Genomic DNA, 24,510 nt, shown 5'->3' on the forward strand with positions numbered 1-24,510 from the left:
GGGCAGCAAAGAATAAAATTGCCACCTGGAAAATATGGTCAAAGGAAAAATGTGAACTATGTGGAAGAATGAGAAATGCAGTGTCTGCGTGACAGGAGTACACTTCAGTAACCTAGGTGATCTGGACACAGTTTCCAGTTGCAATCTATAGAATCTACTCCAGCTAGTGTAGCAGAAAAGTTTATTTTTTAAAAAATAATCAGGGTGCTCAAGAAAGCCAAAAAATTAGTCTGAAGAGCTCCACAACTGGCAACAACATCCAAACCTTATGGCAGGATAGGACTGTTGAGCCAAAACCTACTGCAGCCTCTGCTGGGCGCCTACCCCTGACGCTGGACCCCAAATGCTGCCTCTGTCCCTGCTGGCCCCAGAGGCCAATGTTTCTGCTGCCACCCTCCCAGAAAGTAGGTTCCATTACAAGTGCCTGCTTCCTTATAAAATGCACATTCAAACCAATTTATCATGTGGCAGTGTCTGGCCTATACTTGACCCACAAGGCTAGGCTAGGAAAGCTGGTGTTTTTGTGTCTACCTTGAAGAAGCAGGACTTCAAAGGTGGCAAATCTCCCAAAGGTGTTCTCCCAAAGAACACCAAAGGAAAGGTGTTCTTTCCTCTTTAATGCACCCCTTGGCTGCCTGACATCAACGTCCTTCTCAAGGACATGATTTCTGACTGGTTTCTTTTCTTGTCTAGTTCCATTTGATATTCTATAAATTATGGATTAAATTGTGGGGGGGGGGAACCATGAGAGTAGGAGGGAGTTGAAAGTCCCCCTACCCTTGACCAGTGGGGGAAGGAGCTGCTGTATAAATACTCTCTTCTTCTCTCTCTCTCTCTCTCTCTCTCTCTCTGTCTCTCTCTCTCTCTGTCTCTCTCTCTCTCTGTCTCTCTCTCTCTCTCTCTGTCTCTCTCTCTCTGTCTCTCTCTCTCTGTCTCTCTCTCTCTGTCTCTCTCTCTGTCTCTCTCTCTGTCTCTCTCTCTGTCTCTCTCTCTGTCTCTCTCTCTCTCTCTCTGTCTCTCTCTCTCTGTCTCTCTCTCTCTGTCTCTCTCTCTCTGTCTCTCTCTCTCTCTCTGTCTCTCTCTCTCTGTCTCTCTCTCTCTGTCTCTCTCTCTCTGTCTCTCTCTCTCTGTCTCTCTGTCTCTCTGTCTCTCTCTCTCTCTCTCTCTGTCTCTCTCTCTCTCTCTCTGTCTCTCTCTCTCTGTCTCTCTCTCTCTGTCTCTCTCTCTCTGTCTCTCTCTCTGTCTCTCTCTCTGTCTCTCTCTCTGTCTCTCTCTCTGTCTCTCTCTCTGTCTCTCTCTCTGTCTCTCTCTGTCTCTCTCTGTCTCTCTCTGTCTCTCTCTCTCTGTCTCTCTCTCTCTGTCTCTCTCTGTCTCTCTCTGTCTCTCTCTCTCTCTGTCTCTCTGTCTCTCTGTCTCTCTGTCTCTCTGTCTCTCTGTCTCTCTGTCTCTCTCTCTCTCTCTCTCTCTCTCTTCCCCCCCATTCCCACTCCCACAATTTACTATCTGCTTAGAAATCCTTACCACAGATTTGGTTTTGGTGAGAACCTCGTTTGACACCTGGGTACTAGACATTTCAACCACTTTAGTCCCCACAGTTAGCCCCCTTTGTGTCTTTCTGTTGAGCTGAATAGAGAATCCAACATGGCCAGGTGGCAGACTTCTCTTCCAATGCAATGGAATCATCGTATCTGCTGATGGAAGAAATCCTCTCCAGTATTGCTTCGTAAGGAGCTGGGTTGTCATGAGTGACCCTGGCTGCTCACCATGGATTACATGGACAGTGAGCAGCAGGGAATTTGGCACCCCTATTTCCAGAAAGAGGGGCTGAACTCCAGCTCAGATTCCCACAGAATCTGTGGCTTTCACCCCACCCCTCCCCTGACCATCACAGGGGATTGTAATATACTATGGATTCCCAAGGTATCCAGGTCTCCTCAGGCTCCCAGGTGCAGGCAAGCTGTTTTCCAGACAATTCCTATAAAGAACTGGCACCCCAAATCCAGACTGCTTGGCAGCAAGAAACTTGTCTATGCCCTCCCCTGAAAAGGCTCCTGTCTGGGTTGCTAGGCTTCTCTGATAAGTACCACACACTAGTTGGCTTAAGCAACAGGAATTTATTGGCTCATGGTTTCAGCAGCTAGAAGTCAAAATACCAAGGTCTGTGTAGGCCGTGCTTTCTTTGGGAGTTGGTAGCATTCTGGTGCTGGCTTGCTGCAATCCTTGGGCTTCCTTGGCTCGCGTCTCTGCATCGTTCACATGGTGATTCTTCTCTCCCTGTGTCTGTTCCTCTGGCTTCTGGCCTCTGTTCCTCTCTGTGGCTTTCCTTCTCTAAGGAATTCAGTAGCATCGATTAAGGCTCACCCTGATTCAATAGGGCCATACCTAAATAGGATTTTAGAAGATCCTAGTCACAAATGAGTCCACAACTTAACATATTTACCTTAACATATTGAAAGATAGTATTTACAAATGATTTCACACCCAATGGAATGTGGATTAAGAATATGTCCTTTCTTAAAGTACCTAATTTAGACTATATTATCCTTAGGCTGGCTCTATAACAAGGGAGACCCGTAGGGGCGGTGCCTCGCCCCTGAAGGAGTTAGTGCCCTGCCGGCACCATAACTGAGCATTTGATAGACCATTCCTCCTTGCTCTGAGGCCTGTTCCGGGTGATGGGATACATGTTGACTAGAAATCCTATGAACATAAATCTCTTTTCTTAGTCTTTCACTTTTAAATAAACTCTTTGGTCTTTGGTCAGAAACATTGATGCATGGGAATAAATTACAGTGAATAAGGTAATTTTGGAACCCCATGGAAGGAGTTGCTGGAACAGAGAATTCAAATATACAGTAAGTAATTATTCCAGTGAGGATAAGTAATTATTCCATTATAATCCTCCTTCTGGATGTGGTGGTGTAACAGCGCTCATGGATGGTCATTGCTGCTGAAAATTAGTCAGCAGTGGCAGAAGCCATATCAGCCTTAATGAGAAGTATGCATTATCTCCATCCCTGCAACCACAGCAATTTCCATGAGCCTGTTAAGCATGTACCAGGGTGGCTGGGGATAGGGGCAGACTGGCATCCACAGGGCAGGTAATCTTTGACTTGCTTATTTTAGAACTTCCTCTATGGTAGAGCCTCTTAGGGGCATTGTGATAGAAATCAAACATTTTTACATATTGGGGCCCATTCTGAGATGACCATCCACATACTTCATCCCCAGACCTCCTTTCATATTCCTGCCCATTCATCCAAACTCTTATGTAGGCCCATGACAGGGGAGGATCTGCCTCTCAGGCCATCTTCCTTCCTGGCAAAGTGTACAACGTGGGCCACTTGAAGTTCTGCTCTCTGGGAGGGTTTCCTTTCCCTGCTGCCCCAAATGGGGCTGAGATGCCCTAGCAGTTCAATTCCAACTGTGCCAGAAATACTTGCAGAGCCATCTGAATGTTTTTCTCCTTGGCCAACCATTCCTTGAGAATTCCTCATGATCCCATGGCTTTGAGGTTAGGGTTGCAGCATGGCAGGAGGCATACTGCGAGGATGAGGCACTACTACGAGCCTTTAGCCATGTTGGTGCTCAGAGCTAATGTAAACCTCTTTCACTTGATGATGGTGGGCTCCTGGCCTGGGACACTGAACTTCTTGGCTTGGTGGATCAAGTAACTCCTGGTTCATAGTGGGACGTTTAGGGCACATGGTCACCTAGAACCATGAACTATAGTCAAGCTCTCCATTGCAAGCCAAAAGTTATTTTCAAAAGAGTAACTGCTTACACAAGAGATCTTGGGTTTGCTCCAAAAGGAGGTGCTGCATCTGTACTTTCCTGTTGCAACTTGTCGCAGGCTCCATGCAGCATCCAGATCTGCAACAGACACTCCGCACACCAGTGGATCTCCTGGGTCACAGGGCAAACATGCAGCACTGCTTATGGTGGGGCCCAGACCAGTTGGAGAACCTTCTCTTGCCCAGGCCTCCATCAAAAGTAAATGAGTCAGCACCAAACCCAAATGTGACTAGATTGCCTTCAATTTCTTAAGAATTTACATCAAGCACCTGTGTCCCTTTTTTATTGGTGGAACTAATCTCCACAGTTCCTAGAAAGGTAAGGTATTGCTTTTGTTTTGCTATTTTGTTAGGAAGGGGGAGCCTCAGGAGTGTGAACTTGGCCCTTCCAGTAATAGACACCCTTATTCCATGGGTCAGAAAGCACCTTGCACCTTGCTGAGTGGTTATTGCAACTATTGACCCAAGAGCTGGAGAAATTACCATTTAATTTTTCACTGAGAAAACCGAAGCAATCAGAAGAGAACTTCCACAGTCTGCCACCACCACCACATTCGCCCACTTTCTAGCATCTGCTCCCACTTTCAGTCTGTTCTCCTTCAATGTGTGTTTCTGTAATGGGGATTAGCTCAAATATTATTGCTAAGTAGGGGGGTGAATGTCAGTCTAATGTAGACACTGGCTTTGTTCATAAGTGATATTTTTTCCTACCACATTAATGTTTTGTTCCACCAAATAAGAGCAGATGAAGGCAATAGGACACTAATGGAATGAGCTGCAGGAGCAAGCTGCAGAAAAATAAGGTACACCATGGGATGCCTCCTCATTCCATACTCTTCCCCTTGGTTCAGCCTGGCCACAGGTCCTGTCTTAGATGTGCTTAATGTGTGTGTAACTCAGCACCTTCTACTCTTCCTTATACCCAATTCTATCAAGCTAGCTGTGGCAGTTTGAGATTATTTTATGACTCCCTAAAAAAAATTAAGATTATGTTTGTAAATCTATTCCTCTGGGTTGAAACCCTTTGATTACATTAAATTCATCTGGGATGTCTTTGATTAGATTGCCTGTTAAGATTAGGCTTTTGATTTGACTACATCAGAGAGAGTGACTCAGGTTGAGTCCCCACCTCCTTGCTGGATCTGATATAAAGGGACACGTTCAAGAAGACACATAGAGAAAAGAGCCCTGTCATTGCCTGACCTGGCCATGTGACAGAAAGAGGGCTCAAACAACTAAAACCCTGTGGAGTGGAGAGATGAACCATTTTGCCTGATACCTTACAGCTGACCTTGGGAAGAGAGCTGAGCTTGATAGAGGAAGCCCTGAGAGACAAGCCCTATGTCAGGAGAGAGAGACCCGAGAGACTTTACTTGGGCTGGGCCCAAGGTGCCTCAAAAGGAAGAGAAAGCACAGAGGGAAAGGCAGAGATGGGCAATCATCTTGCATCAAAATGTGGCAACTGACTTCGGTGAGAAAGCAACCTTGAGCTGGATTTTTTAGAACTTGATACTATAAGCTTTTACCCCCAAATAAATGGCCTTTATTAAAGCCAACAGATTTCTGGTACTTTGCATTGGCAGCCCTGTGGCAGACTGATACACTAGCTTCCCCAGCCCTGCTTTATTTTGAAAGGTAAAAAAAATCCTTTTTTAGGAATGTAGCATGGCTCTTTAACTGAGTTTGTATTTTTTTTTTTTTTTTTTTTAATGAAGAGTGATGTTTTTGTTAGTGTTCAGGGGGCAAGGTTGGTCGGTTTTCAGTGGTCTGCACCAATCCTATTTTTCCATAAATTCTGTTATTTTTTGTGCACGAATTTGAGAGTGAAAAAAATCTCAAGAATGTATTTATCACATTACAGCAGAAATGCCTGCATGCTGCTTTCCCACTTGTAGCTGTGGATGAATTATTCAAACTCCAATCTAAAGCCAATACCTTCACTTGACATTCCTTCTCTTCTTCCTTTCGAGGACATTCCTCCAGGAGTTATCCCCATTTTCCTATATCAACAAGTTTTCATCTTTTCAGGAACATGCCCTTCAACATAAAAAAACATGCTGCTGCTACTTCTTCCACCATAAAAAAAAAAAAAAATCATTCTCTTGATTCCACATCTTCCACCAACCTAGTACTCCCATTTCTTTGCTTCCCTTTCAGCAAATGCAGTTGAAAGAATTGTCTATACTCACTCTCTCTAGTTTTCTCTTCCTATTTTCTCTTAAGCCCACCCGCTCCAGTCTGGTTCTGCTCCCCATCATTACCAACTCAAGGTAACTAATGATTTCCTAATTGCTAAATCCACCTGTCAATGTTCAGTCTTTACCTTACTTGGTCTATTAGCAGCATTTAATAGAGCTGATCACACCCTCCTCTATTCCCTTTGTGCATCTGAATTCCACACAATCATATCTTTGCTTTCCTTCTCCCTCCCTGACTGCTCCTTCTCAGTCTCCCTTGCAGGTCCTCCTCGTCTCCTGACCTGTCTCAGCCCTGGACCTCTTCCTTTCTCTCCTAACTCAGCTCCTAGGTGATCCCATCCAGTCTCATGGCACCCATGTGCTGACTATTCCCTAATTTATATCTCCAGACCAGACCTTTTTCTTAAACGGTGGACTCGTGTATTCAGTTGTCTACTGTGCTGCTCCACTTGGAATGTTTACTGTGCACTTCAATGTTGGCATGCCCAAAACTGACCTCCTGGTACCCCCTACACACACCTGCCTCGCCAGCAGCTTTTCCTTCTCAGTTGATGACAACACCATCCTTCCAGGTGCTCAGCAAAACCTCCCAGGCATTCTTGTTTCCTCTCGCTGCTCAAACCACACGTGACACACTTCAGCACACAGCCTGTTGGTTCTTTAACAATATATCCAGAATCCAACTGCTGCTGTTGCTTTTCTTTTTTGGGGGGTGAGGGGCCTAAAGAGTTTATTGAGAAACAAGGTAAAAATAGTCCACACCCCAGACATGGGTGTGCTACAGGATGAGACATACCTTTCTTTTGATTGTGATTTTTTTTTTTTATTAGAGAAGTTGTAGGTTTAGAGAAAAATCATGCGTAAAATACAGAGTTCCATATACAGCCCTATTTTTAACACCTTGCATTAGTGTGGCACATCTGTTACAATTCATGGAAGAAAAATTTTTATAGTTTTACCATTATCTATAGACTATCACTTAGAATAGGGTTCACTGTTTGTGTCATACTGTCCTAAGTTTTCTTTAAGAATTTTTATTCTAGTAACGTATATACAACCTAAAATTTCCCCCTTCAACCACATTTAAATATATAATTCAGTGCTGTTAATTATGTTTACAACGTAGTGCTACTATCACCACCATCCATTACCAAACCTGTCTGATCAACCCAAATAGAAACTCTGTACATTTTAAAACTTAAACCCAACCCCCACCTCCTCCCCTGGTAACCTATGTTCTGGAATCTGACTCTGAGTATGCTTATTTTAGTAATTTAGTATCAGTGAGGTCATACAATATTTGTCCTTTTGACTCAACATGATGTCTTCAAGGTTCATCCATGTTGTTGCATATAACAGAATTTCACTCCTTTTTAGGAGTAAGTATATACCACATTTTATTTATCCATTCCTGGGTTCATGGTGATTTACATTGTTTCTACCTTTCAGCAATTGTGAATAATGCTGCTGTGAACACTGGTGTACAAATACCTGTTTGAGTCCCTGCTTTCAAATCTTTTGAGTATATGCCTAGAAGTGGGATTGCTGGCTCACATGGTAATTTTATGCTTAACTTTCTGAAGAACCTCCAAACTGTCTTCCATAACTGCTGTACCATTTTCCATTGCCACCAACAATGAATGAATGTTCCTATTTCTCTGCATCCTCTCTAACACTTGTAATTTTCTGTTTTTTTAATGGTAGCCATCCTAATGGGTGTGAAATTGTTATCTAATTGTGGTTTTGATTTGCAATTCCCTAATAGCTAGTGATGCTGAGCACCATTTTATGTGTTTTTTGGTCACTTGTGTATCTTCTTCAGGGATATATCTGTTCAAGTCTTTTGCCCATTTTTAAAATGATTTTTCTTTTTATTGTTGAGTTAAAGGATTTCTTGATATATTTTTTATTTTAAACCTTTATAGGATATGTGGTTTTCAAATATTTTCTCTCATTAGTAGTTTGCCTTTTTACTTTCATGAAAAAATCCCTTGCACAAAATTCTTCAATGTTGATGAGGTTCCTTATTTATTTTTTCTTTTGTTGCTTGTGCTTTGGGTGTAAAGTCTAAGAAATCATTGCCTAGCACAAAGTCCTGACAATGATTCTCTACATTGTCTTCTAGGTGTTTTATAGTTCTGTCTCTTATATTTAGATCTTTCATCCATTTTGGATTGATTTTTTTAATATGGTGTGAGGTGTAGGGGATTCAACTTCAATCTGTTTTTTTCCTTTTCCAAACCTTTGTGCATATTCAATTAAAAACTTTTAACTTTTACATGTTCTTGGTGCCCATATTCAGCATATAAAGATGTTAAGCCCAAGCTGGAAAAAAAATTAGCAATAACAACAATAAAACAATTTAAGGTAGTGCACATGGTGACAGCTTTACTTAGAGGATGGGAGAATTACTGTGCAAATAAATCAGATGTCCTTTTATAAAAGCAGTAATGTCATGTCTTTTAAACTTCCTTTTTATATTACAACACGGTTTGAAATAAAACCGAGTGGGATTGGTGCTTACACGACAGCATGACCAAGTAAGAGCATCCACTTCCTATACTACTGCCAGTCCAGTTTCCTTTTTGAGTTCAATGTGGAACAAGTTTTATAAGGTGCTCAGATAGGGATCCTCACCAATGAAATGAGCATTTATGAAATTTCTTTCCTGCTTTCAAACACAAATGGGTAAACCTGTTCCACAGCAGCAGCAACAACTTCTATGTTGAGCCCATCCTACCTGTTGAGAAATCTGTAGTGTAGCTCTTAAAGAGATTTTATTCTAGAGCACACTGCAGGATGAGGTTCAGATTTGTAACTGGCATGAGCGCTATTGTTCTTTGTGAATTCTGGCAAATGGATTTCAAATGGCATGTTACATACTGCCAAAACATCAACAATTTAAAAATCTGTAAATATCACCTGAAAACCTAGTTTATGCAGACTGCAGGCTAAAACTCTGGCACCAAATTTAGCTGCTTCTTCACTTGTTGTTCCAGTGCAAGTAATTTTTCCTGAGGACCAAACTGTGGCTGTAATTCTATTAACAGGTTTCTAAGCTTCATTAATACTTTTCCAACATAATTATAAATTACATTTGCTCCCTCCAAAGCACTCTTCCTTAAGTTCAAGTGGCATCTTGTTCTAAAAACACAGACTAAATGTAATCACAATGCCCAATGCAACATCGCTGCCTGTATCCATTGGGGTAGTTAAAAAACTTAGAATCCCAAACCACACATCCCACCATGAAGATCATATCCATGGGAATGGGGGTGGCAGCAGAATACACAGTGGCAGCACTGCTGGTGGTGGCAGTGGATACGAAGAATCAGCTGGAGAAGGATGATGATGAGGCAGGCACTCTACCAGTCTCCATGGAACTCGCACCCTGGCCCATTGCTAGGAGCCCCCAGAGCTTGAGCTCCATCTTTTACACTTTGTTGTTCTGGTCCAGGCCACCTTCATTCTTTTGCATGTGGACATCCAGTTGTCCCAGCACCATTCTTTCCCCATTGAGTGGACTTAGCACCCTTGTTAAATATCAGTTGGCCATAAATGAGAGGGTTGATTTCTGAGCTCTCAAATCAATTGCATTTGTCTATATGACTGTCCTTGTGCCAGTACCATGCTATTTTGATTACTATGACTTTATAACAAGTTTTAAGATCAGGAAGTGTGAGTCTTCCAACTTTGCTCTACTTTTTTGAGATGGCTTTGGCTATTCAGGATCACTTATACAGAAGATATAAATTTAATGATTGGCTTTTCCATTTCTGCAAAGAAAGTTGGAATTTTATTTGGAATTGCATTGAATCTGTAAATCAGTTTGGGCAGAATTGACATCTTAATGATATTTAGTCTTTCAGGTCATGAATACAGAATATACTTCTATTTATTTAGGTCTTCTTTAAATTTTTCTAGCAATGTTTTGTAGTTTTTTTGTGTAAAAGTCCTTTACATCCTTGGTTAGATATATTCCTAGAATTTGATTCTTTTAGTTGCTATTCTGAATGGAATGTTTTTCTTGGATTCTTCTTCTGATTGTTCATTGCTTTTGTATAGAAACACTACTGGTTTTTGCTTGTTGATCTTGTACCACTTTGCTGAATACATTTACTAGTTCCAGTAGCTTTGTTGTAGATTTCTTCAGGATTTCTGTATATAAGATCATGTCATTGGCAAATAGGGAAAGATTTACTTCTTCCTTTCAAATTTGGATTCCTATTATATCTCTTGCCTAATTGCTCTGGCAAGAACTTCCAGTATATTATTCAACATAACAGCAGTGATAGTGGACATCCTTATTCCTGATTTTAGAGGGGAAGCTTTCGGTCTTTTACCACTGAGTATGCTGTTAGCTATGGGTTTTTCATAGATGCCCTTTATCATGTTAACGATGTTTCCTTCTTTACCTAGTTTTCTAAGTGTTCTTTTTTTTCAAGTTTCATTTTCATTTTTTTTTTTTTTCCCCCAGAGACTAATTTTCTTCAGTCTTTAAAGACTCAGCTCCTTACATGGGTTTTGACAGAAGTTGTGGGGTAGCACCCACAGGTCTAAGTCAGGGTGGGGGTGTTCAGTTCTTCTGGCCTTCACAAGAATGGTTTCTGATTATCTTGCTGTGAATGGCACATCAAGTAATAATAGTAGTTTCACATACAGCTTAGGAAGCACATAGGCATTGAAGACATGTTTCAGAAATGTCCCTGATGGCTTCAAATGCCAAACGTTTAATGGCCTTATACTTGGGCACGGAGTGGAAGCAGTTCATGCAGCAAATAGGTTCCCATTTATCTTTTTTTTCTTTTGTTGCTTGTGTTATGGGTGTAAAGTCAAAGAAACCATTGCCTAACTCAAGATCTGAAGATGCTTCCCTACATTGTCTTCTAGGAGTTTGATATTTCTAGCTCTTATATTTAGGTCTTTGATTGATTTTGAGTTGATTTTTGTATATGGTGTGAAGTAAGGGTCCTCCTTTTTTTTTTCTTCTGCAAATGGAGACCCAGTTTTCCCAGCATCTTTTCTTGAAGAAACTATACTTTCCCAATTGAGTGGTCTTTGTTTCCTTGTCAAAAGTCAATTGGCCATAAATATGAGGTTTGATTTCTGAGCTCTCAATTCTATTGCATTTGTTTCTATATCTGTTCTTGTGCCAGTACCATGCTTTTTTTTTTTTTTTTTTTTTTAATTACTGTGACTTTGTAGTAAGGTTTAAGAACAGGAAGTGTGTTTTCCAAGATGACTTTTGTCATCTTATGCTTTCATATAAATTTGATAATTGACTTTTCCATTTCTGCAAAGATTATTGGAATTTTCATGGGGATTGCATTGAATCTATAAATTGCTTTGGTAGTACTGATATCTTAACAAAATTTAGTCTTCCAATTCATGAACATGGAATATCCTTCAATTTATTTAGGTCTTCTTTAATTTCTTTTAGCTATGTTTTAGTTTTCTGTGTACAAGTCCTTTACATCTTTGTTTAGATTTATTCCTAAAAGATATTTGATTCTTTCAGTTGCTATTGTGAATGGAATTCTTTTTTAAAATTTCTGTCTCTGATAGTTCATTTATTGTGTACAGACTCACTACTGATTCTTGGGTGTTGATCTGTACCCCACCACTTTCCGGAATTCATATATTAGCTCTAGGAGCTTTGTTGTGGATTTTTCAGGGTTTTCCGTATATAAGAGCATATCATCTGCAAATAGGAAACGTTACTTTTTCCTTTCCAATTTGGATGCCTCTTTCATCCTTCCTCCCTCTTTCTCTCTCCCCCTATTTCTCCCTTTCTCTCTTTCACCTAATTATTCTAGCAAGAATTTCCAGTACAATGTTGCCTAACAGGGACAGTGGATATCCTTGTCTTGTTCCTGGTCTTAGAGGGAAAGCTTTCAGCCTTTCACCATTAAGTAGGATGTTAGCTATGGGCTTTTCATATATCCCATTTTTCATACTAAGGAAGTTTCCTTTTATTTCTAGTGTTCTAAGTGTTTTTATCAAGAAATCATACTGGGTTTTGTCAAATGCCTTTTCTGCAATGAGATGATCATGTAGTTTTTTCCCTTCATTCTGTTAATGTGGTATATTACATTCATTGATTTTCTTATGTTGAACCAACCTTGCATACCAGGGAAAAATCCCACTTGATCATTGTGTACAGTTCTTTTAATATTGGATTCTGTTTGCTAATATTTTGTTGAGGATTTTTGCGTCTATATTTATAGGAGTACTGGTCTGTAGTTTTCTTTTCTTGTATCTTTATCTGACTTGGGTATGAGGGTGATAATGGTCTTATAGATGAGTTAGGGAGTGTTCCTGCCTCTTCAATTTTTTGGAAGACTTTGAGGATAATTGGAGTTAAGTCTGGAATGTTGGTAGAATTCCCCTGTGAAGCCACCTGGTCCTGGGCTTTTTATTTTGGGGAGGTTTTTGATTACTGACTCAGTCTATTTACTAGTAATTGGTTTGTTAAGACCTGTTCCTTCTTGACTCAGTGTAAGTAAGTTTGTATGTTTCTAAGAATTTGTCCATTTCATCTAGGTTATCTAAATTATTGTTATGCAGTTGTTTGTAGTATCCACTTGTAGTCCTTTTTATTTCAGTGGGGTCATTAGTAATATTCTCCTTTTCATTTCTGATTTTATTTGTACCCCCTTCTGTCAGTCTAGCTAAAGATTTGCCAATTTTATTGATGTTTTCAAAGAACCAACTTTTGGTTTTGTTGATTTTATTGTTTTTTTGTTTTGTTTTCTATTTCATTTATCTCTGATCTAATCTTTATTTCCTTCCTTCTGTCTGCTTTGGGTTTAGTTTGCTCTTTTTCTAGTTTCTGATTGAAGTCTTACTTTTAAAAAATGTAAGCATTTAGAGCTATAAATGTCCCTCTACACACTGAATCCTGTCAGTTTTGGTATGTTGTATTTTCATTTTCATTTGCATCAAGGTATTTCCTAATTTATCTTCCAATTTTCTTTTTAAGCCATTAGTTGTTGGAGTATGTTGTTTAATTTCCACGTATTTGCTATTTTTCCACTTTCTGCCATTATTGATTTCTAGCTTCATTCCATTGTATAAGTTAGATATTTTTTAATTCACTGAGATTTGTGACCTGACACATGGTCTGTCCTGGCGAAGGATCCATTTGCACTTGAAGAATGTGCACTGTATTTTTGTTGGGTTCAGTGTTCTGTAAGTCTAGTTGGTTTAATGTATCATTCAAGTCTTGTACTACCTATTGGTCTTCTGACTAGATGTTCTATGCATTACAGAAAGTGATGTGTGAATGTCTCCTACTATTAATGTAGAACTGCCAGTTTCTCCCTTCAAATCTGTATTTGCTTCACATATTTTGGGGCTATGCAGTTAGGTCCATATATATTTATAATTGTTACATCTTCCTATTGAATTGTTCCCTTTATCAATATGTAATGATAGCCTTTGTTCCATGTAACTGTTTTTGCTCTAAAGTCTATTTTATCTCATATAAATATAGTAACATCAGGTCTCTTTTGGTTACTATTTGCATGGTATATTTTTTCCATCCTTTCATCCCCAACCTACTTCTATCTTTAAGGTAAGTTTCTTGCAGACAGCATATCATTGGGTCATGCTTTTTTACCCATTTTGCCAATCTCTACCTTTTGACTGATGAATTTAATTCATTTTTCCATCTTTTTACTTTCAACCTTCCAACTGTTTCTTATCATTATCATCTTTAACTACTACCATCCTGGGGTAACCTACTATTTTCTTTTGCCTGGAATACTACAAAAAACTCCCAACTGGTCTCTCTACTTTTACCCTTGCCTATCTATAATTGATTCACAATACAGCATTAATAGTATTCTGTAAAATATAGTTTAGCTTTTATCACCCATTTACTCTTCAGAGGTTTTGAGTAAAAGTCTGCAGAGAGGTCTTCAAACCCCCACCCCCCCCACTCCCACTCCCACTTTAACCTTATTTCCTACCATTTCCCCTTCTCCCTCACTTCAGCCACAGTGACACCTCTGCTATTCCTCATGCACACCAGGCACACTCCTGCCTTTGGGCCGTAGGATTGGTTGTACTCTTGCCTGGTACACTCTTCTTTCTCCTTCAATATTTGCTCAATTTTCACATTCTCTCTGAAGCCTGACCTGTTTAAAAAGGCATAACAATAAGAACAAGGCCTAGAGTAGCATTGTGCCTGGGGGTTTCCTCCTGACAGCCTTCATGTTACTCAAATGTGGCCACTCTCACAGCCAAACTCAGCGTGTAGATGTGATGCATTCCCCCCAGTGTGGGACACGACACCCGGGGATGAGCCTCCCTGGCACCGAGGGATCACTACCACATACCAGCTGAAGAAGCAACTAGAAAATGACCTTGAATTAAAGATTCAATGCGGAACAGCAGAATATACCTGTCTACATATAATAACATGACTTCGGGAAGCGGTTTGACCTAATGTAAGGGGGAAATGGAAAGGAGAAATGAGATTATAAGGCTGTGAGTCTCTAAAAAAGAGTCTGGAGGTTGTCAGAAGGAATACCCCTATGTACAACTGAACAGAGTCTAAAGACAGATAAGGTAGATACAACCCCAGGTATTGGTTCTTTTGAGGGATAAAGAGAGCCATGGGTTCTATGGTCATGGCAGAAGGGGTTCACTGCCATGACAGATGGCCCTTCTTTGGAGCTGGTGTTTCTGCGTGATGGAAATGGACTCAGAGGGGATCTCTTTTCACAAGACTTGCATGCTACTTTATTGGAATTGTAGTTGGTGCTGAGTTTAAGATATATGTAGGGGATTTGAATCTCTGGACTGATAATATGACACCCAGGCCCAGAGCCTCAACAGACTTCAGCTCCTACACTTTGACTTATTGGACTTACTCCACTCAGCTAACATGGAGTTGAAGAAGGTCAACCACCACAACATGGAGCCTAGAGTGTCTACAACTAGAAGCGGGAAGAGTGCATCCAGTACCCATGTGGAATCTAAGCCCTCACTTGACATAGGTGTGCAATGGACACAACCAATCCAATGTCCACAGAGGAAATGTGAAATGGGTGTGGGAACGGTAGCCATGGGGGCTGCTGGGTGTGGGGAACGGGAGGAAGAGATGAGATGTGGAGGCGTTTTCGGGACGTGGAGTTGTCCTGGATAGTGCTTCACGGACAATTACGGGACACTGTAGATCCCCCCAGGGCCCACTGGATGGAACGTGAGAGAGTCTGGGCTATGATGTGGACCATTGACTATGGGGTGCAGTGATGCTCAGAGATGAACTTACCAGGTGCAATGGATGTGTCACGATGATGGGAGAGAGTGTTGCTGTGGGGGGAGTGGGGGGCGGGGGCGGTGGGGTTGAATGGGACCTCATATATTTTTTTTAATGTAATTAAAAAATAATAATAATAAATAAATATTTTAAAAAAAAAGGCATAACACTTTTGTCTCCATTCTCCTGTACTACCAAACCACTTTACGCTGCTTTACTTTCCCCCCACAGATATGGCAGATTAGAAAATTGTCTATTTTTTCCCCCTATGTCTCCCCCTGCTGGAAGTTATGTCTTGTGAGGGTAATAGGCTTGGGTTCACTGATATATCCTAAGCTTCTAGAGCACTGCCTTGACACAAAATAGGTGTGCAATAAATATTTGTTGTAGGAATTAATAAGTGATAGGGTCGGGGTCCTACTGGACTTACTGAGAGTTGGATGGAGGTCAAAATTCCAGTTATCACCTGAGCCCTGCTAGCCCCACTGATCAGTGGGCTTCAGTGGCACTCAAGTTTCCCATGGAATAGTACTGATCAGTACCTGAAAGGTCTGGGCATTTCTCTTTCCTCAGCACACCATTACCTTGGTAAATGGCTGCAGGTCTCTTTTGTGGAAGGCTGAGAGGGCTACTTTTCTCAGAGGTACCTAGCTTCCCTTCACTGAAGGGGCTCAAGGCTGTGAAATGATTAAGGTCTTGGGAACCAGCAATGGACCATGACTTTAAGACCCCTTTTTGCCACTTTTAAAGTTATTTTTTGGTTATGCATATCAAGTAGGATTTCAGGAGCTCTTCCATCTGTTTGGAGTTTAGAGCAGTCTAGAGACAGCACATTCTCTTAGCCATGGCCCAAGACCCCTGAAGATGAGACCTTTCTGGTTACCCCTTGCTGCCCACTAAGGTCTCCACACTTGTCTCTGGTATTCAAGGGCTGGCTTCTTGGCCTCTTCCACTCAGGGGTCCTCTCTTCCCTACCACAGTCAGGGAGTATGGGTCACCACTGAGACCAAGTTTCAGTCAACCAACTGACCAGGCTATTAGAATCCCTCCCAGCTGCTCATCCTCACACATTAAATCCAGAATCTCTGGTAAGTCCACCCATTTATCAAGTTCAGTTTGATCTAAAATCTTTTTTTTTTTTTTTTGCATGATAGAATCCATTCTCTCATAGCTCTAGGATTTTGTCATATAAATTAGCTATGTTTGGGAATTCCTCTGATGTGCAAGCCCTTTCCTGCCCAGTCCCGAAGGCCTGCTGGGCTCTGACTTTAGTTATAGTCCTAGAGGCAATGAGAGGCAGAAAGATTCAGCATGGGGAAAATTGGTTTATCCTTGCAAGGTAATACTGGCTTATCCTCAGCATCTTCAAGCCTTGCCACTTAAGTAAGCAGCAGCTGTTTGCTGGCAAAGGAGGTTTAATGGGGTTTGAAATATTCTGAATTACTTGAATCTTTCTATGTCTCCATTCTACTTGTCAGGGTTCCACTTTTTCCTAACCAAACACTGTCTCCTAGGAGACCTAGCTAGGCTGTGAATTCACGTGACATAATCCAGCATCCCACAGCCTCAAATTCTGAGTTAGTTTCCAGCTACCTCAATTTGATGGCTATCAGAGGTAAAAGGTTGTTTTAGCTTAAGTCATAAATTCCTGCTATATCCTACCATGCCTTAAAGCAAGGTTTCTCAGCTTTGGTGCTGGTGATATTTTGGAGCAGATACTTCTTTGTTGTGAGGGACTGTCCTGTGCACTGTAGGATGTTAAGGAGCATCCCTGGCCTCCACCCTCTAGATGACAAATAGCATGGCCTTCCTGTCTCCAGTTGCAACAATGAAAAATGTCTCCAGGCACTGACAAATATCCCCTGGAGGCAAAAATCACCACTGGTGGTTGTTCACATGGTACTAAAGCAATCAGAAGGCTAAGCCACTATTTTGGGCTATTGAAAAATTTAAAATCCAAACATTTTCATCAACTTACTGTTTCTTTTCAAACAAGGAGTGCATTTAAATTTCTATCAATAATGGTGAGGTGACAATTTATTAATGCTTTTAGGAAAAAAAAAAGCAAGATTTCCCATCATATTGAAAGATACTGATTTAAACCATATTACTTTTATTCCCACTGATGTTTTATGCAGCTTGGAACATTTGTAAAACATATTACAAATAATTTTTTTTTCATTCCAAAGAAGACAATTACAGACTGAAAATACCTAGTTTAATATAAAGTTACATAAAGGTTTATATATTTTTTAAAATCTGATTAAAATATTACCAATGTTATGTGGATTATAATATACTTTGTGAACCCCTGAAAAATTTTTGTTTTGAAGCTGAAGCTTCTGCTCAAACAATTCATAGCAGAGCTGACTGTTTCACATTCTCACAGAATATAAAAACTTAGAGTCCTTTAGTTTATTCACTAACTTTTTGTTTGTCAGAAACATTAATTCCCTTTAGAGTATAAAGCAGAAATTCTTACTAAAAACCAGCAGCCAGATGCCCTGTCTAAGGGGAATTTGGTTACTTGGAACTCTATGGTATTATAAAAGTCCTAGAGACCAGTCTTTGTACTGCTGTACAGGTAAAATACATGGACTTGAACCTGACTTACAGTAGTAGGCCTTCTATAGTCCAGAACAGTGTGACTTTTTGTATTTACATATAAATGCTCCTGTTTTTCCAAGGCTAATTTCGTAGCATTCCACAGGTACCAAAGAACCAAATGGTGACATTTTGCCTAAGGACTTCTGGTCACCGGCTTGTAATGAAGACACGGTCTCTGAAAGGCCATTTTTCTCTTCAGGATTCAAGCATTTGTTAATTCCAGGTTCATGTGTGTGGCTGCTCTTGGAATCTGAAGGGATGCTGTTTCCTTCACATTCTCTAATGCGCCTGTGATGATCTTCAGTAAGCAAAAGCACAATGGTTCCACCAACATGAAGCACTCTGTGACACAAAACGATAATTGGTATGAGAGTACTGCTTTCTTTTTAGACGACAAACAATCTCATTTTATTTAAAATATTTGGAGTGTTTTTAATTTAAAATTTAATTTTATTTAAATACAAAGATTTTGATAATTAGGTGGTATGGTCCATAATGCATACTCATTATAGTAATTATGGACTTGCTAGTACAAATCTGTTTTAATTATCTATTTTTACTCAAAAGGCAAGCCTCGAAGTAATTGGCATTCACATTCTAATAGATGATTGCACAAAGGAAAAAGGCGATCAAATGATAGAATCCTAAGCGTCAGCACATATTCAAGGCAGTAGGCTGCTGGTGGAAGAAAGTCACCAGAAAAGATTTAGGGCACGAGCAACGGAACAGCGAAAGGGAAGATCAGAAAGGAAGACCTTGAAATGTCAGCTTTTGAGAAGAATTCGTTCACTTAATCATTCAACCAAAGTCTTCATAGCTCTTATGTGGAAATAGTGATGAATAAGATACAGTCTGGTGAGTTGCTAAGTGATTAGAGAAGAATGGGAGAAAGAAACAAGAGTTAATTTAAGGAGTGTGATAAATGCCACGATGAAAGCAAGTGTGAGGTGCTACAGAAGGGTCCCAAACCCAGGCGCAGAGGATGAGGTAGCACGTTAGGAGTTAAAGATAAGCAGGAATGAGCCAGGTAAAGCCATAGTTACAGGGTGGAACAAGGGAGGGGAAGAGAAAGCAGTGAAGATGTGGAGGGGGCACTGAAAGAAGTTCAGCAGAGTGGGTGAATAATGCGGGGCGGAAAGAGAGGGTTGGAATGTGCTGAGGGGCTTAAGGGACAAAGAAGTATGAATTCCTACAGACAGCTGGGTACAGAGCCTGGAGGCAATGGAAAAAACCAGGGCTGGAGAGAAAGGTTTATGAGTTTTCAATTCTTAAATGGTAGATAGAGTTATAATGATGGATGAGATCATCTGGGATGACAGTACAGAGCGAGAAAAGAGCTAAGGAGCAGAAACTTAACACCTAAGAAGGAAGAGAGGAGGCGGCCCAGGAAACAGATATCCTAAGTGAAAATCTGGACATAGTGACAAATGCTATGGAACCAAAAAGTGATCACAGGATCAAGATGTTAACCTGGGGGCAGCTATCTCAGTTGAGGGCAGGGTGGGTGCTAGTCTGCAGGAGTTGATGGGGAACCGGAAGCTGAGAAGTCAAGTGTAGGTTATTTCAAGAAGTTTGGGTATATAGGTAAGGAAATAGGTGTGCAGCTAGAGGACCAAGGAAAAAAGGAGTCTCTACCATGCCCAACAAGGAGCTTAAGTAGCATTCCCTAATCTAATCCATCAGCAAATGGAGGGTTCTATCTCTAAACTGTATCACAAGGTCATGTACTTCTTTCCATCCTCATATCTTCCCTGGACTATTCCAACAATCTCTTAACGGCTCTTGCTTGCATTCTTGTGCCTTCTCACTCTCCCTTCCCCATTTTCCACACACAAGCCAACTATAACTTCCTGCTACTTCTCCAGTTGCTTTCACTCTACTTGCCTGTCCCAGTCACTGCTAGGTCCCTAGCACCTGTACAGCACTTGGGATAGGTGAGACCTCCAAGAGCTCCTGGGGAAGTGATAACTACATCTCCAGGAAAGAATGAGAAGAGATGAAGAGGCTGAAGGTAAGAGTGGGAAGTGGGCAGGGTGAGATTCTTGAGGCGGTAGGAGCTCAGAGGACAGAGGCTGCGCTGGAAGAGAAAAACCTATTCCACTGAGAGAGGATGGGATGGGAGAGGACAGATGTGGTTGTATGTCATGGAACAGAAACAGGAAAAAGTACGCAATCTCTAAATACATGAAAGAACACATAATGAAAATAACAAATGAGATACAGGTTTTACCTACTGGATTAACAAAGATGTAAAGGACTGACAAGGATGGCAAGATGATGAGAAAAATCGGTAGTCTTGAACACGGACATTGGTTCAGCAATATATGACATGTGCATAACCACTGACCCAGCAATCAGACTTCTACTACTAGAAGAAATGGGGATGACAGTGAATATTTACTGAGTACTTATAATGTGCCAGGTACTATTTTAAATGCTTTGTATCATTTGATCTTCAGAACTATCCTGTCAAGTATGCTCTACAGCATCCCCATTTTTCAGATGAAGAAACTTGAGGCACTGTGGTTTTAAGTAATAAGTAACTTCATCATACAGATTGAAAAGCTGCTAGTACAAGAATGTTCACAGCATTGTTTTTAAAATGTTCATCCATTAAGTACTGGTTACATAATGGTACACACATATAAGACAATACTATGGCAAACACTGAACATTATTAATGTACATTCTAACATCTAATCTGAAAGGAGATTCATGCCATATTCTTCAATGGAAAAAAAGTATGTTATGGTACAATAAGTTAAGGTGATCTTATTTATGTAAAATTGAATAAATGTCTCTTTGCAAGTATATACATGTAAAGATGCCTAGGACACACATTGATTTATTGTCTTTTTTTTTCAAATAGTGGAGAAAAGAATAAAATAGCAATCATCTGAAACCTTGCCACTCAGAGATTAATATTTTTGGTTTAGTAGTCTTTCCTCTTATGTATTTATACTTAATTTCGTACTAAGAAAGCTATTCAGAAAATATAAAGTAATGTTCCCAAATTGTATTCTTCTCAACACTAGTATAATGTGTGATATTTAGTATTTCCTGAAGAAAAGAATTCTGTGGTCAATTAGTTGTAGAAATTCTGTATCAAACAACATAAAAAGGATTTATTTCACTTTTGCATGTGAACCTGCAAGACTAGGAGTAAGCAGACTACACAAATAACCCCAAATTATTTGACTATGGAATCCATTAGGTCTTTTTTTTTTTTTTCTTTTTCTCAAGATCTGGTGGTAGTTGGTAGATTCTTTTTTTTTTTTCCCCATTAGGTCTTAACTTTCTATCACAAGCCCTTTGGTCCAGGCAGTGTGGTATATTCACTGTTCCTTCACCATGCCTTTTGCTTCACTATTTATTCAAGAAATACTTACTGAAGATCTGTATGCATAAAATGTGATGTAGTACAAAACTATCTGTAACTTCTCTGGCATGCAGGGACTTCTTCCTTCAATCTGAGCCAGCTGAAATTCTAACTTTGCTCATATGTTATATATGCTTATATGTGAGAAGAAAGCTCAAAGATCGTAATTCTCTGAATTCCTCACAATGTTCTATACTCATGAAATGGTTAACGCTTGAACAAATTAAAGGGGGAGAACCTGAGCTGGATATGCACAGCTCATGTTACAGGCCAGTCATGTGTCTATCTGACAATCTCTAATGTTGGCTGCATGTTCTTCCTGTAGGATCCAGTTCTCCACTGCATACAGGACAATTTCCAATTCCCATTATGAACAGGTTTACTGACCTCTTATCTTTTTTTATTAACAATTCCCTCGCCCATTTTCAATCTAAAGTCTTAAACTATTGGTAAACCATCAGGATAAAAGTTAAGTGTATTATATATCCCCCTCTACTTCCAAAAGGATGTGAAGTGGCGTACACTGAAAAACCAGGAGGGCCGCTACTGAGCACCCTATGGGCACCGGCAGTGCTCTAAGCATTTTAACTCCCACTGAATCCTCAGAACAACACTATGAGGTAAGCACCATGATTTAAAGATGAGGAAAATGAGGACTAAAGTGGTCAGGCATTTTGCCTATGACTGGAGAACGATTAAGTGACAAAACCAAGATGGGAACCCAGGTCATCTGCCCCAAAGCCTGCATTCTTAACCATGACATTAGGTTACATTGCTGCACTGCATAAGCCCTCATACCATTAAAAGCCAAAAATCAGTAAGGGTTGGGGTAGGTGGCAGGGAAGCTTGGTTAAAGGAGAAGAAAAAGTTCCTTCTATTCAAATATATATACTTTAAATTGATTCTGTTATGCAAAAAACATTGAATACATTCCTGATTTCAGGTAAATATTTAAATTCAGTACCCCAATGTGAGGAAAGATATACCTCTTAGTCTCATTATCAACTTCCTAAGAATAAAAACCAAAACCAGCCAAGAGAAAGTCAGGCTCATATAATTAAAAAAAAAAATTATTGAAATATAATACTCACACACAAACATACATAAACAATAAGTATACAGTAATAGTTGTGAACTTACAAACTTATAAAACATCATACAGGACTCTCATAACTAACCCTACCACCAACACCTTACATTGTTGTTAAACCTTTTTAAGGATTAAAGAGCATTGTCAAAATATTACTACTAACCAAAGTATTTCCCCCCAACCTTCCCTATTATCATCTTTATGTCATTTATATATGAACATACATAAATAATTAAGTGTATAGTAAAAGTTGTGAACTTACAAGCAAACATGCATAATATCATACGGGGTCCCATACGTCAACCCTCCACCAACACCTTGCACTGTTGTGAGATGTTTGTTACAAATTATGGAAGAATATTGTCAAAATCTTACTACTAATTATAGTCCTTATCTTACATTTGCTGTGTTTCCCCCCTAACCCACCCTATTATTTTTAAAATATATTTCTTATGACAGAAGTTATTAACTTAAAAAACAATCATGCACATGTGCAGAATTCCCAAGCAATACCCCTCTATCAACACATCACACTGTGGTGGAACATTTATTACAGATAATATCATCTGATTGTTACCATGCCCACAGTATACATTTGGCTCACATTTTCCATACTGCCCCATTATCAACACAGTGCATCTTTGGCATAGATGCAAGAATATTATATTATTACTGCTAACGATAGTCCATTGGTCACTACAGTTGTATTTTTCCCATGCTTTTCCAACAACGTGCAGTAGTGATGCATATTCGCTCTAACCCATAAAGGACACTCTTGCATCTGTACCATCAACTACAATTCTCATCCATCTCTTGGTTTACTGTGCTATTCAGTTCTTAGATTATTCTTTATTTTTTTATTTTTTATTTTTTTATTATTTAATTCCCCCCTCCCCCCGTTGTCTGTTCTCAGTGTCTATTTGCTGCGTCTTGTTTCTTTTGTCCGCTTCTGTTGTCGTCAGCAGCACGGGAAGTGTGGGCGGCGCCATTCCTGGGCAGGCTGCACTTTCTTTCGCGCTGGGCGGCTCTCCTTATGGGGCGCACTCCTTGCGCGTGGGGCTCCCCTACGCGGCGCGGTACTCCTTGTGCGCATCAGCACTGCGCATGGGCCAGCTCCACACGGGTCAAGGAGGCCCGGCGTTTGAACCGCGGACCTCCCATGTGGTAGACGGACGCCCTAACCACTGGGCCAAGTCCGTTTCCCTTAGATTATTCTTTAGCATTCTGTCAATTAGCACTTACATCCCTAGACTACCATTTTCAGCCACATCCCCATTTATAAACTAGCTGTTACTCACTATGTGTTACCATCCATTCGATACATTTCCACACTTTTACAGTACAGCTAATTAAACCTTCTACATACATTAAACATCAGTAGTCCAGCTAAGTCCTTCTCTTATCTCTGTTAAGAATCCACCATCTATCACCAGGTCTTGAAGATGTTTTCCTATAATTTCTTCTAGAAGTTTTATGGTTCTTGCTTTTATTTTTTATCCATTTTGAGTTAATTTTTGGATAAGGTGTGAGATAGAGGTTCTCTTTCCTTCTTTTGGTTATAGATATCCAGTTCTTTCAGCACCATTTTGCTGAATGGACAGGTCTGCCTGAGCTGTGTGGGTTTGACAGGCTAGTCAAAAATCACTTGACCATACAGGTGAGGGTCTGTTTCTGAACCATCAGTTTGGTTCCATTGGAATATGTGTCTGTCTTTATGCCAGTACCATGTTGTTTTTACCACTATAGGTTGGTAGTATGATTTAAAGTCCGGAGATGAGGGTTCACTTTTCCTTTTATGATGTTTCTGGCTATTCAGGACCCCTTACCCTTCCAAACAAATTTAATAATTGTATATTTAATTAAAAAAAAATGCTGGTAGAATTTTTTATCAGGGTTGCACTGAATCTGTATATCAATTTGAGTAGAACTGACATCTTAATGATACTTAGTCTTCTAATCCATGAGCATGGAACATTCTTCCAGTTATTTAGGACTTTTAAAAATTTCTTTTAACATTGGGTTGCAGTTTTCTGAATATAAGTGCTTTACATTGTTGGTTAGTTTATTCCTGATTATTTGAATTTTATCTGTCATATTTTATTTTTACCACCTTTTTGACACTTTTAGTTACTTTTTTTGATATAATCTTCATTTCTACACTCTCTTCCAGACCT

At 40.1% G+C, this 24,510-nt stretch overlaps 1 protein-coding gene and 1 pseudogene across 5 annotated transcripts in view; both read right to left on the reverse strand.

The window, feature by feature from the left end:
• Positions 1 to 8,644: 8,644 nt before the first annotated feature.
• LOC101438885 (TATA box-binding protein-like 1 pseudogene) lies at positions 8,645 to 9,196 on the reverse strand (annotated as a pseudogene).
• An 8,160-nt stretch (positions 9,197 to 17,356) lies between these two features.
• Positions 17,357 to 24,510, reverse strand: part of THUMPD2 (THUMP domain 2 tRNA and snRNA guanosine methyltransferase) — a 56,420-nt gene continuing 49,266 nt past the window's right edge. For 3 of the 5 annotated variants that reach the window (XM_004480199.5, XM_071208787.1, XM_004480198.4), the window contains one exon: positions 17,357 to 18,209. In XM_004480199.5, the coding sequence (XP_004480256.1) occupies positions 17,888 to 18,209 (322 nt within the window). In that variant the 3' untranslated portion in view covers positions 17,357 to 17,887. Of the gene's footprint in view, positions 18,210 to 20,101; positions 20,236 to 24,510 lie in introns of all 5 variants that reach the window. The other 2 variants (XM_071208786.1, XM_023585124.3) reach the window with 2 other exon arrangements.

The sequence above is a fragment of the Dasypus novemcinctus genome, chromosome 17 (genome assembly GCF_030445035.2).
Source record: "Dasypus novemcinctus isolate mDasNov1 chromosome 17, mDasNov1.1.hap2, whole genome shotgun sequence".
NCBI classification, from domain to species: domain Eukaryota; kingdom Metazoa; phylum Chordata; class Mammalia; order Cingulata; family Dasypodidae; genus Dasypus; species Dasypus novemcinctus.